This window comes from Lithobates pipiens, unplaced genomic scaffold (assembly GCF_037356315.1).
Source record: "Lithobates pipiens isolate NorthernLeopardFrog02 unplaced genomic scaffold, aLitPip1_a1.2 Scaffold_25, whole genome shotgun sequence".
Taxonomy (NCBI): Eukaryota; Metazoa; Chordata; class Amphibia; order Anura; family Ranidae; genus Lithobates; species Lithobates pipiens.
Genome location: NW_027507787.1, coordinates 97,082,797 through 97,097,611, shown reverse-complemented (window position 1 = coordinate 97,097,611; position 14,815 = coordinate 97,082,797). Strand labels below are relative to the sequence as shown.

General features: G+C 43.0%; 1 protein-coding gene across 2 annotated transcripts in view; it reads left to right on the top strand.

Annotated features, from left to right (window-relative positions):
• The window catches only part of LOC143930430 (snaclec botrocetin subunit alpha-like), a 74,952-nt gene extending 60,137 nt beyond the window's left edge, over positions 1-14,815 (top strand). For both annotated transcript variants that reach the window (XM_077454746.1, XM_077454745.1), the window contains exons 4-6: positions 4,189-4,326; positions 12,902-13,010; positions 14,375-14,815. In XM_077454746.1, the coding sequence (XP_077310872.1) occupies positions 4,189-4,326; positions 12,902-13,010; positions 14,375-14,463 (336 nt within the window). In that variant the 3' untranslated portion in view covers positions 14,464-14,815. The remainder of the gene's footprint in view (positions 1-4,188; positions 4,327-12,901; positions 13,011-14,374) is intronic.

Here is a 14,815-nt window from a genome sequence, read left to right as displayed (position 1 = left end):
CGATTTTTTTGCTTTGGATAACTTTTAAAAAAGCAGTCTGGCGGTTTCCATTTTTACTGTGGGCGTCTGAAGCCCACAGGCATTTACTTCCTGTATTCTATGATGCTCGGCTCCCAGCATCCACCGCTCCATCTCGCGCATGCTCACTGATAGCAGTGAGCAGCGCTGTAAACGTTTCTTGTTGCCATCACAACGGGCGGCGCCCCCGGAAGTTTTTCGCAATTTCAGACATGCCCTCGTCACGTGACCGGCGTCCTCCTTCCAAAATCTCACGAGATTTCGGCATTACTATGTCCCCCATGGATTCTTGGGAAATAGCTTAGAAATTTCCCAGGGACCATTGCGAGGCCGATAACCACGCCTACTCCCACGGGAGGACAGCCCGGAAGTCAGCACAAACATCAGAAATATAAGGTAAGTACTGAATAATATTTTATTTAAGTGTTCATTACTGTAAGTATGTTAGCATGTGCTTTAAATAATAAGAAGAAAAAATTTTAGGTACAAAACTGGAACATAGGCAAGGATTAATAAAGATAAAGACGCTGCATACTCAGTAAGTGATTCAATCAGCTGCTGATTACTCACATTAAAGTGGTTAGCAGTAAAAAGTGTACAGCATTACAACGACATGTGTAACTGTTTTTATAGGCCCTGTAAACATAATTGAGACACACACTTACACTACATTCTACGGCTTTCCCATATAAATGCTGTGTGCTCAATAAAGAACCAGTAAAACTACCCGTTTACAGAAACTGAGATTGATTTTTTTTTGACACTTTATGGGACACTTTATTCAACCTTGAGAGTAGTTGCACATTTATGCAATTACCCCTCTTATTTATTTACAACATTTATTCAGTTTTTGTTGCAATGATTTATTTACTGTTGATTTGTATGCACTTGTGAGTTTTGGCATGTATATGCTTTTATTTCAATAAGCGTATATTGATTGGTTTGTGCAAAAGTTATAGCGTCTACAAAATGGGTGAAAGATTTAGGGACCTTTTTTTTTTATCATTGTTTTTACTAGTAATGGTGGGGATCAGTGATTTTTAGCGTGACAGCGACATTGTGACGGACAAATCTGATCCCAGGTGACACTTTTGGTGACCAGTGACACCAATACAGTGATCAGTGCTATAAAAATGCACTGATCAATGTATAAATAGCAGTGGCAAGGAAGGGCTTTACACTAGTGGTGATCAAAGTGTTCCCTAGGGAGGCGTTTCTAACTGTCAGAGGGGGGGAATGACTGGGAGTAGAGAGAGATCGCTGTTCCTGATCACTAGGAACAGCTGATCTTGCACTCCTCCCCTGTCAGAATGGGGATCCACCTTGTTTACATAGGCAGATCCCCATTCTGCCTCTCTTTACCACAATCACCTCCGGCCTCTAATACATCACATACTAGCACATTATGTTAAACTTACCTTAAAACTAAGCCCTCCCACGCTGAGATCTAAGTGCTGCAGCGGGCTCCCATCTTTATCCATCTTGCTACCGGGTCTGCAGACTCTGGCTCTGTGACTGAAACCATGATGATGTCATTCCCGTGCAGAGTGCATTCACCAGTGACATCACTGGCTGCATGCAATGTAAATATCTCCTAAACGGTGCCCATTTAGGAAATAGTTGCACTACCTATAGGTAAGCCTTATTATAGGCTTACCTATAGTTAAAATCATGTGTGGAACTTTAATTCCTCTTTAAAAGATGAAGAAGCTACATACTCAGTAAGTGATTAAAACAAGTGCTGAAAGTGTTTAGAAACTGAGGGTTTAAAATCACTTTAAAGCAGCTGTGTGTTAAAAATGATCTCCCACCTAGAATTTACAGTTTTATTTTTGGACTAAATGTGTAATTCTACAGTTTTATTTTTGGACTAAATGTGTAATTCTGCCACCTTGTGAATTACAAGGGTTCGATTTGACCCCCCAAACAATGGTGAGATGCAAACTGACAGTGGATTTTTTTAATGCAGTGTGCTCTCTTTAACTACATAATGTTTTAAGTACACTTTGGGTAAGGAGTTCCCCCCCCCCTGGACTCATACCAAATATGGGTAGTTAATGTCTGCCTCCTCGAAGTTCCCCGGGCACTATAAATTGGTGGGAACAGTGGTGAGAACTTACTCATTACTCAAACTGAGTTTAAGCTGTGAGCAAGGGGGGACTTGTGCTCCTCCTTCCTCTGACTTGCCAATGGTGGATAGGATTCTGCAGGAAACTTTCAGAAAAATCTGGAACCAGGAAGGTACTAAAACCAGTTTACCAGAGGGGTACAACAACCTTCTTTTCTCCTATAGGAAGCAGGTAGGGAAAAAGCTGGAACCAGGAAGGCACTCATACCAGCTCACCGGATGGGGACAACAACCTTCTTGTCTTCTATAGTCCATCCCCTTGCTGGCTCTCCCTCCTGGGATGGTTCCAAGGAGTCCATTGCAAAGCTTTGGAAGGGCTTCGCAGCACAGCAAAAAAAAAAAGAAGATGTTGTGGTAGGCATGTGTAGGCATGTGTACTGCCTGCAATCACACCCCATAGAAATGAATGGGCACGGTTGTGGCAAGATGAAGAGGGATTTCAATGTGAAGTCCCTCTTCAAACAGGTGTGTGGGGAGTGGCATTTCCCCTCACATGAAAAGTTATCATTCCTAGCAACACTTTCTGAAAATGCTAGTTTGTAGGCAGAGGTAAGATCCCCTATAATATTAGCCCCTCCTAAGCCCTTGTACACACGGTCGGACATTCCGACGGAAAATGTCCAATCGGACCATGTTGTCGGATAATCCGACCGTGTGTGGGCTTCATCGGACTGTTTCCGTCGGAATATCCAACGGACCAAGTTTTCCAGCTTGGCTATAACATTTTACAACAACATGATCTGATCGGACAAGAGAATTCCAATCGAACAAAGTGCCATGCATGCTCAGATCAAATTCCTACACCAAAGCTATTGGCTACTAGCCTGAACGTAGTCCCGTCGTAACAAAATAGCGTCATCACATTCTGAACGATCGGATTTTCCGACAACTTTGCCCGACCGCGTGTATGCAACGGTTTCGGACAAAATCTGTCAGACAAAATCCGACGGATTTGGTTGTCGAAATGTCTGACCGTGTGTACAAGGGCTTAGGGGTGCAGTGGTGACATTGGGTTGACCCAGTATATAGGCAGGAAGGGCTGGATATAGGATGGAGTTTGGAACCACCAAGGAGAGGATATCAGAGAGGGTTTGGTGTACTTTCCCCTTCTGGGGACAAAGAGAAGCATCACTGTAAGGCTGAGAGGCTGTAAGGCTGTAAGGCTGAGAGTGGGAATTGAGATGAGGACTGAGATTTGGTGTGTGAGTGAGTACTGCCATGTTCCTTCCCAGCTATTACAGAATAATGTTTTGTCTGCTGAAGCCAAGCTTTATTGCTAATACATGAAAGATTGTGTTGCCATGGATTTGGACTGTTCTGTTTCTGTTATACAAGTAAAAGAGTTAACTTTACAGCCAAAAACCTCTGCGTGTTGTGAGAGTAAACCCCCTCATTTATGCATGAGGTAACCTGGGCCCCCATGTCTCATGGGCCCTGGGTGGTCAGTTGGACTTCTGAAGCTTCTATCTGTACCACAGAAAACATAGGCCTATGTAAGGGGATAAATGTGCAGTGACCAAGAGGGACCAGCATCTGTGCACGTGAACAATACTGTATGTGGGTTTAGGCAGAACACAATGGCGATGCCCTGAAGGCCCTGTATGCAGGTGGGTCCCAGCTGCACATGTCAGCCATGTGGAAAAAATCCGGTTGCCTCCTTCTTTACCACTTCCCTAGTTGTAAAGATGATTCTGTGTCTTCAACACTGTAGGTCACTGACTGCATAAAATGTGCAAATTGGGAGCTTCCTTATATTTCTTTTTGGTCTGGGTCAGTGATTTACTGTAGGAGGTATTGAGGAGAGAAACTGCATGGAAAGTTTTTAAAAGAAGGTCAACAATGACAACATATTTAAGTATAAATAGGTCTCCTTCAATAAAAAACATAATTTGAATTCAGCTTCTTGTTACAGCCTTTCAGCCATCAAAACTAAAAGAAGCTTAACTGAAGACAATAGAGTAGGCTATTTGCAAAAATCACAAGTTTAATTCAACCTTTTGTTACTGCCTTTATGTACTTACAGTTATCTCCATTATACCTAGGGTAACTGCCAGTCTCTCTTTAGCCGTGCCCATCTGACCAGCGTCCTGAATGAAAACCACAACCTGTTCCTTATGGCTCTTGCAGAATCACAAGGCTCCCTCAATGACAAGTTCTGGACTGGAGCCAACAGTGAGAAGGTAAACATTCTCCCAACCTTGGGACAAATAAAGTACGAGCATAAATGGGCTAGTTTTGTATCGCTATGCCTTTATGGTAGAATTAAGCGGTTGATATTTTTGTCTTCTGAGTCCTCCTGACCCCTGAGAAGTCCATAAAGGAAAAGTAGCACACTGATGAGCTAATCTGTCTATCACACTGCTCTTTCCTCCAATCGGTATGCTCTCTGTCAGCATATAAACTGATTGGCTCCTTGTGATGGATGCTTCTTTCTCTCCCATTTTGCACTCTGCTGTACAAGGACTGCAGGATGGTGATACCATGTCAAATACACTGTTTGCAATTTTAAAAAATATATACGTTCACTTTTAGAGGGTGGGTAGTGACATAAATGACAAGCTCCCTAAAAGTGCAGGAGATGGGCAGTATGACTCACATGATCCAATGCTATCCAGTCTCTATAGCTTCCTAAGCTAGGTGATGGTGGTGCTGTACCCCAATAACACGTTGGTTTTACTCTACTGATATTTACATGTTACTTGCGAATTAATGGATATTTAGTGAAGTCACGATCTCTTATATGTGATACATTCCACCTTGTCCTACCATTTTTTCTGTGACTGTTATGGAGCCCAGGAGTCAGAGAAAGGCTGGTCCATGTCTGAAAAGGAATGGTACAAAAAGTTTGCTTACTTACTATATTCATCAACCTGTCCCTTTCAACTCATGGGTTAAGAAACAGTTTTTGTTGTGCATTGATTCATCTGCAAAAGCCAGCTGAGTTCTGGGTGACCACAAAGCAGAAGATCCTCTTCTATAGTATATACAGTGCCTTGCAAAAGTATTCGGCCCCCTTGAACTTTTCAACCTTTTGCCACATTTCAGGCTTCAAACATAAAGATATAAAATTTTTATTTTTTGCGAAGAATCACCAACAAGTGGGACACAATTGTGAAGTGGAACGAAATCTATTGGATTTTTGAAACTTTTTTAACTAATAAAAAAATGAAAAGTGGGGCGTGCAAAAAAATGCGTTAATACTTTGTAGAGCCACCTTTTGCTGCGATTACAGCTGCAAGTCGCTTGGGGTATGTCTCTATCAGTTTTGCACATCGAGAGACTGAAATTCTTGCCCATTCTTCCTTGCAAAACATCTCGAGCTCAGTGAGGTTGGATGGAGAGCGTTTGTGAACAGCAGTTTTCAGCTCTTTCCACAGATTCTCGATTGGATTCAGGACTGGACTTTGACTTGGCCATTCCAACACCTGGATACGTTTATTTGTGAACCATTCCTTTGTAGATTTTGCTGTATGTTTGGGATCATTGTCTTGTTGGAAGATAAATCTCCGTCCCAGTTTCAGGTCTTTTGCAGACTTCAACAGGTTTTCATCCAGAATGGTCCTGTATTTGGCTGCATCCATCTTCCCCTCAATTTTAACCATCTTCCCTGTCCCTGCTGAAGAAAAGCAGGCCCAAACCATCATGCTGCCACCACCATGTTTGACAGTGGGGATGGTGTGTTAAGGGTGATGAGCTGTGTTGCTTTTACGCCAAACATATCGTTTTGAATTGTGGGCAAAAAGTTCGATTTTGGTTTCATCTGACCAGAGCACCTTCTTCCACATGTTTGGTGTGTCTCCCAGGTGGCTTGTGGCAAACTTTAGACAAGACTTTTTATGGATATCTTTGAGAAATGGCTTTCTTCTTGCCACTCATCCATAAAGGCCAGATTTGTGCAGTGTACGACTGATTGTTGTCCTATGGACAGACTCTCCCACCTCAGCTGTAGTTCTCTGCAGTTTATCCAGAGTGATCATGGGCTTCTTGGCTTAATCTCTGATCAGTCTTCTCCTTGTCTGAGCTGAAAGTTTAGAGGGACGGCCAGGTCTTGGTAGATTTGCAGTGGTCTAATACTCCTTCCATTTCAAAATGATCGCTTGCACAGTGCTCCTTGGGATGTTTAAAGCTTGGGAAATCTTTTTGTATCCAAATCCAGCTTTAAACTTCTCCACAACAGTATTATGGACCAGCCTGGTGTGTTCCTTGGTCTTCATGATGCTCTCTGCGCTTTCAACAGAACCCTAAGACTATCACAGAGCAGGTGCATTTATACAGAGACTTGATTACACACAGGTGGATTCTATTTATCACCATCAGTCATTTAGGACAACATTGGATCATTCAGAGATCCTCGCTGAACTTCTGGAGTGAGTTTGCTGCACTGAAAGTAAAGGGGCCGAATAATTTTGCACGCACCACTTTTCCATTTTTTATTTGCTAAAAAAGTTTAAATTATCCAATAAATTTCGTTCCACTTCACAATTGTGTCCCACTTGTTGGTGATTCTTCACAAAAAATGTAAATGTTTGAAGCCTGAAATGTGGCAAAAGGTTGAAAAGTTCAAGGGGGCCGAATACTTTCGCAAGGCACTGTAGCACAAAAACAGTATGGCAGAGCCCAAAAAGAAGAAGAAAAATCTCTGAGCAGCTCTGCCCAACTCACAAGCAGCTATGCAGCGAATTATTCATAGTGCCTGGCTACAACTTGTTCAATAACAGTGATCACCTATGTTAATATACACTGTAGCTAAGTAGGGGCGTGTCATAGGTTGACCACCAGTGCTAATGCTATAATTCACCATCTCTGATGGTGTCCCATATAAGTGTAGCCCTGACCCCCAAAGGAGCTGCTGGTTTTATTGGGCTTACCGTTATCTTCTTGACCTCGCCTCTGTCTAGGGGTTTCCGTTGTAGATGGCCCAAAGAATTGCAGAAACTGACACTGGATCCTCTTTTTGGGATATTTATTTAAAAGATTACACAGTTTCTTAATGAAGGGTAGAGGGTTAGGAAGAAAGTTCAGGTACATTTGGAACTGCAAAAATAGGAAGTCCTTCACTATAAAAATCCAGAGAATTACCATTTCACAACTGGATTCTTACAACCACCGGATAGACCTCCTCTCACTAGGCCTAGCAGCCGGTACGGTGTTAAGTAAAGCAAAGTCTTTGCCACAGACTTGGATGTAGAATGCTTGAAAAGCAAAAGTCTTTGCCACAGGCTTGAATGTAGAACACTTTAGCAAAAGTCTCTGCCACAGACTTGGATGTAACTGAGGCACGTAGATAAATTTAGAGAACTATCATATGGTACCAGTATCTCTCAGCCGGTCCGGCGATACTGCTTGAATGTAGATCCATATAGTGTCCTTCAACTGAGCCTCCAGGCTCCTTCTGAGAAGCCAGCCATGCGCATGACCTTCTCCCGAAGAGTCCTCCCCTGGATGCTTCTCCAGTTGCTGAGCCTCTCCCTAAATGAGACGGCACAGAACCACTTTTGAATCATTATGGCCTCATATCCATTCAGGCCTGTCCCTGCAGTTGCTTCGCCTCGGGCTATCCAGCCCCGAGACTTGGAATTGCATGGATCTGCACCCCAGGCCAGGAGGGCCTTGGGGGCTGGTCAGGAGGACCAGGACCAAACAGACAGAAAACTCTTCTGGACCGGAACCCAGAAACATGTGATGTCAGTACCTTAACCACTTTCAGACCGGACCATTTTGCTGGTAAATGACCAGAGGTCTTTTTACACTTTGGCACTGCGCTGCTTTAACTGGTAATTGCGCGGTCATGCAATGTTGTACCCAAACAAAATTTGCGTCCTTTTCTTCCCACAAATAGAGCTTTCTTTTGATGGTATTTGATTGCCTCTGCGATTTTTATTTTTTGCGATATAAACGTAAAAAGACCGCAAATTTTGAAAAAAAATGATATTTTCTACTTTTTGTTATTAGAAAAATCCAATAAACTCAATTTTAGTCATACATTTAGGCCAAAATGTATTCAGCCACATGTCTTTGGTAAAAAAAAAGTCAATAATTGTATATTTATTGGTTTGCGCAAAAGTTGTCACATCTACAAACTAAGGTACGTTTTCTGGAATTTACGCAGCTTTTAGTTTACGACTGCCTATCTCATTTCTTGAGGTGCTAAAATGGCAGGGCAGTACAAAACCCCCCCAAATGACCCCATTTTGGAAAGTAGACCCCCTAAGGAAATTGATAAGAGGCATGTTGAGCCCATTGAATATTTTATTTTTTTGCCTCAAGCGATTGAATAATGACAAAAAAAAAATTTTTTTTTTTTTTTACACAAAGTTGTCACTAAATGATATATTGCTCACACATGCTATGGGCGTATGTGAAATGACACCCCAAAATAAATTCTGCTGCTTCTCCTGAGTATGGGGATACCACATATGTGGGACTTTTTGGGAGCCTAGCCGCGTACGGGGCCCCGAAAACCAAGCACCACCTTCAGGCTTTCTAAGGGCGTAAATTTTTGAGTTCACTTCTCACTACCTATTACAGTTTTGAAGGCCATAAAATGCCAAGATGGCACAAAACCCCCACAAATGACCCCATTTTAGAAAGTAGACACCCCAAGCTATTTGCTGAGAGGCATGTTGAGTTCATGGAATATTTTATATTTTGCCACAAGTTGCGGGAAAATTACAAACTTTTTTTTTTTTTTTTTTTTTTTTAACAAAGTTGTCACTAAATGATATATTGCTCATGCATGCCATGGGCATATGTGAAATGACACCCCAAAATAAATTCTGCTGCTTCTCCTGAGTACGGGGATACCACATATGTGGGACTTTTTGGGAGCCTAGCCGCGTACGGGGCCCCGAAAACCAAGCACCGCCTTCAGGCTTTCTAAGGGCGTTACAGTTTTGAAGGCCATAAAATGCCAAGATGGCACAAACCCCCCCCAAATGACCCCATTTTGGAAAGTAGACACCCCTAAATTTAGGGGTACACTAGTGAGACTAGGTAATAAATGGCGGGTGCCCTGAAACTATAAAAAAATAACTAACCAACCAGCGTCACCTGTAACAGTTATATGGTGATCACTGGTGAAAGGGTTAACTAGGGGGCAATTAGGGGGCTTTATGCGGTAGTATATGGGGGTCCCTGGCGCTATAAAAAGCTGCAGCGAACCTAAATACCTACCTGCCTAACTAGCGTCACCTGTGACACTAATACAGCGATCAGAAAAACGATCGCTTATTAGGCTGGGTTCACACTGGAGCGATGCGGGAACGCCACGAATGCGCGGCGGGTTCCCGCATCGCATGCCTCCCGGCGGCAGTTCACACTGCCCTATGCGAACTGCTGGGAGTGTCAGTGAAATGTTACTGACACCCCCAGATCAGTTCGCATATCGCAGTGCGATCTGCAAACTCGGATCGCATGGTGTGAACACCCATGCGATCCGATTCTGCTGCGGGCCAAAAAAAGGGTCCCGTGCGAATTTGCGGCGGGTGCGGCGGGTGCGGCGAATGGCTGAACTCGAATCGCACAGAGATCGGATGTGATTTGCACTGCAGTGCGGTACGAATCACATCCGTTCTCATAAACCGCTGCAATGTGAACCCAGCCTTAGTGACACTGGCGACGGGGGGTGATCACGGGGTTAAACCTTTATTGGGGGGGTTAGGGGGGTACCTTAGAACTAAAGGGGGCTAACCCTAACTGCCCTAACAGTTATTAGTCACAAATGACACCCGCCGGGTGATCAGGGGGTTAAACCTTTATTAGGTAATAAATGGCGGGTGCCCTGAAACTATAAAAAAATAACTAACCAACCAGCGTCACCTGTAACAGTTATATGGTGATCACTGGTGAAAGGGTTAACTAGGGGGCAATCAGGGGGCTTTATGCGGTAGTATATGGGGGTCCCTGGCGCTATAAAAAGCTGCGGCGAACCTAAATACCTACCTGCCTAACTAGCGTCACCTGTGACACTAATACGGCGATCAGAAAAATGATCGCTTATTAGGCTGGGTTCACACTGGAGCGATGCGGAAACGCCGCGAATCCGCGGCGGGTTCCCGCATCGCATGCCTCCCGGCGGCAGTTCACACTGCCCTATGCGAACTGCTGGGAGTGTCAGTGAAATGTTACTGACACCCCCAGATCAGTTCGCATATCGCAGTGCGATCTGCAAACTCGGATCGCATGGTGTGAACACCCATGCGATCCGATTCTGCTGCGGGCCAAAAAAAGGGTCCCGTGCGAATTTGCGGCGGGTGCGGCGGGTGTGGCGGGTACGGCGGGTGCGGCGAATGGCTGAACTCGAATCGCACAGAGATCGGATGTGATTTGCACTGCAGTGCGGTGCGAATCACATTCGTTCTCATAAACCGCTGCAATGTGAACCCAGCCTTAGTGACACTGGCGACGGGGGGTGATCACGGGGTTAAACCTTTATTGGGGGGGTTAGGGGGGTACATTAGAACTAAAGGGGGCTAACTCTAACTGCCCTAACAGTTATTACAGTCACAAATGACACCAATGCAAAAAAAAAAAAAAAAAAAAAATGACATTGGTGTCACTGTGACTGGGGGGCAGGGGTAATTGGGGGGGTGATCGGGAGGTAAAGGGGGGGTGTGAGTGTGCCTGGCATGTTCTACTGTGTGTGTGAGTGTTGGTGCAACTTACTGATCCGCTCTCCTCCGTGTCGAAACGAAAAATACCGACACGGAGGAGAGAATACATCACTTCCTCTCCTGTGTTTACATTACAGGAGAGGAAGTGATGTCACCGGGGATTTCTATTCGTCGGGAGCGATCGCGAGGGGGTGGCCATGAATGAATGGCCGTCCCCTCGTCCGGGATCGCTCCCGAACGAATACCGACCGCCGCAGGCACCGGGCGGGGGCCCGATCGGGCCCCCGACCCGCGGGAGGCAAGGGACGTACATGTATGTCCTTATGCCTGCCCGTGCCATTGTACCGACGTACATCGGCGTGCGGCGGTCGGCAACTGGTTAAATATCCTCTCCCAGAATGCACAGCAAGATGACACTCCCACTGGGCTGGTTCCAAGAGAAAACAGGGCACTTAATGTGGTGGTGACAGCAACACCTATGGTCAAGGAGAACTCCGTGCAATCCAGCTAGGCTAGTACTGAAACCATAATTTACCTTAAAACCCAACTGTGGCTTCAGGAATATTAATTTTTAAAACAAACCTTGTCCTCATCAACATGGGGACAAGGTGCTTTGAGGGGTCACAGACCCCCAAAGCATCCTCCCAATGTTGAGGGTATGTGGCCTGGTACGGTTCAGGAGGGAGGGGGGCCGTTCTCTCGTCCCCCCTCTTTTCCTGTGGCCTGCCAGGTTGCATGCTCGGATAAAGGGTCTGGTATGGATTTTTAGGGGGGCCCCACGTCAATTTTTTTTTTAATTTGATGCGGGGTTCCCCTTAATATCCATATCAGACCTGAAGGGTCTGGTATGGATATTTAGGGGGACCCCCACGTCAATTTTTTTTTTAAATATGACACGGGGTTCCCCTTAATATCCATGTAAGACCTGAAGGGCCTGGTAATTGAATTTAGGGGAACCCCCACGCTTTTTTTTTTTATCAATGAATGAATGAATTGTCGGCTAATACAGAGAACACTCATTAAATGTTCTCTGTATTACGACAATTTAGCCGCAAGTGATTTTAAAAGACTTTTTTTCCTGCACAAATGACACTTTGTGCAGGGACAGTTCTAAGCACCAGAAACATGCGCCCCTTCACAGGCATACTATAGATACCCCCCAGCTACGAAATTTAAAGGAATATTACACTTTTATTGTTTCACTTTAATCATTATTATAATCACTGCTACTGAAAAAACGGCCGTTTTTAAAACTTTTTTTTGCATTGATCCATGTCCCCTGGGGCAGGACCCAGGTCCCCAAACACTTTTTAGGACAGTAACTTGCATATTACCCTTTAAAATGAGCACTTTAGATTTCTCCCATAGACTTGTATAGGGTGTTCCGGCTTTTCGAATTTGCTGCGAACAGCCCAAATTGTTCACTGTTCGCTGAACAGGCGAACAGGCAATGTTCGAGTAGAACATGAGTTCGACTCGAACTCGAAGCTCATCCCTACTGAGCAGCAAATTATATCACCTGTGATGTATTTCAGTTATCTTGCAAACCTGGCCTGTTAGTGGGCCCCCATGCTTTGTATGTGATGAAATTCCAATGCAATTTCCAAGAAAAAACGCAAAAGTGTGAATCTAGACCTAGTCGCCCACACAGGTAGTAAAACAGGTCTCACTTCTCAATCCAGACTAACCAGATCATATAAAAAACATTGCTTCCAGGAAATGTGTAGGTGTATGTTTTTTCCCCATTATCTTAAGATAGAAAAACTGAACATGAAAATAGCATTTGTACCTAGAGTAACAAATCACAGACTGATTTTCTTTCTATGTCTTTCTATTACAAGGGCAATCCTTCAGTTAGTTGGTGGGTTGCCTATCTGTTAAATTGCAAACTGAAGGAGTGCACATGGCAGGTTTACAGCGCTGCTGCTAAATGCTAGGCAGGGGATTTGCATTGCCACCTCACAACAGAAAGTGCTATTATTGAAAAACTTTGCAACAAATCTTAAAGAAAATTATTTCTTTAAGAAAACTTTATACGTGATGGTACCAGAAATGCTGAAAAATGATTTAAGGATTGAGGTTGTCTTGTTTGTAGTAACCTGATTGATATTGGAATTATTAACCGGTCATTACTTTTTCTTAGGGCTCAAATTCTTGGGCTGATGGATCTCCATTAAAGTTTTTGAAATTACCAGGCAATCTTTTAAACAAAATATTTGGTGGAAAGCTGTGTTTAAGCATCTGCCATGGAGGTAAATATAACTCTGTTTATAATTGATTCAGAAAAAATATGTTTTTACCTGCATAGTTGAAAAGTTTAATAAAAAAATGAAATGTCTGTAATAATCTTTATCTCCACTCTTGAATTTTCTTTAAGGAGCAGTCTTGCTTCTCGAGCCTGGATTTATATCTATGCATGTATGTTTTCCTGCTTTTTTCATTTTTTTTTTGGACAAGTACGTTGAAATGCACTATCATTCCAGCAAAGGCCCTAACAACGCATTTCAATGATTAAAAAATAACAGAAATGAACTGAACAGATGGGGACAAGCTAACAAAAAAAGAATGGCAGACCACTGTATATGCATTAATATGCTTTATGCAATGAAATGCACTTTTTATTTTATGCAATAAAATGCACAGGTGTGAATTGGACCTCAGAGGTTGCTTGATTTTTCTCACAAAAGTAAAAACAAATAAACACCATTCTATATCTCTATGGCGTTAAATGCTAGGTACAGAGTCATTCCTGCTTAGTGCTATGACAGCCGACTGGAAGAGTAATATATTTAATTCTGTTTTTAGTACAAATATTTGTATCGTTTTATGCATCCTAATGACATTTATTTTTGTATCTTTACGATTAACTAAAGCTAACCACACGTGGTTAATTTTTTTTCTCATCCAGTCAGTCAGCAGACTTAATGGAAATTTTTTTTTATATATTCCTCCATTCAATGAACATCTGTAGCAGCTAATCAGCTACAGCCACTGATTAGTATATTTGACAGCGGTCATTGGTATATTTGACGGCTGTCATTGTCAGACTACAAGGTCCCCTGGGAATATACTAATCAGTGGCTGTAGCTGACTAGCTGCTGCAGGTGTTCGTCCACAAATTTTCTGACAATTCTATTCGACTTCTGGGCGAAATTTGGCAAGTCCATGCTGGACCAGACACATTTTGATCAGTGTATGGCCAACTTAAATTGCTAGCTTGGGTCTTTTGTTTTGATCCTCCTTTATCGCTGTTAAATTAGGGAGAGATAAAGTATATAAAACGTAATGTCCTGATTTATTTACTGTATAATGTGGAGAGGTAAACTCACAAGCTTTTCTTTAAAGCGTATAAACACTTTTGCAGTCAAATATTAGAAAGCCCAACTACTGTATATGTTTGATATATGTTCCCATTCACACAGCATCGATTTGTTCTTGCTGGAGGGTCAAGAATAGTGCGTCTAAAAAAAGATAAGATGCTATTTTTCATATGTTTTTTTAGTAGGTGCTATGCCAATTTTGGCTGCAAAAGTGGAAATATACAGTTTTTACCTAAAAGCTGATCCATCCTCACACTAAACTCTAACACTAAACACTAAACTTTTTTTTTCCCTAGGTGGAAATTTTTGGAGTCAACTAAGCTGTAGTGAGAAGCTTCCATCTGTGTGCATATACAAGCCAACTCAGCCTTGGGACCCAAAGTAGCAATAATTATCATTTTCAAACAATTACAGCTTTTAATACAAAAAGGCAATTTGATAACCTTATTATAGGTGGCACCCTCCAGGGGTGTAATGAGATTTGGTTTTCACTTTGCTTCCATGCCTTCTCCCATGAACAGCAGAAAACCTGTGTAGCAATGAAAGATCTGTTTCATTGCTCTGCCTCTTCATCTATGGTATGGCCACCATAGTTAGGGATGGAGCCTAAAATCTGGGGTGGAACTTAACACAGGGAAGCACTGCCCTAGTTGAACAATGTTATAAAAAAATTCCTAATTACCCATTTCTTAAACCTTTACTTCTTTTTATGAAATAAAAACTGAGTTTTTCCCTTG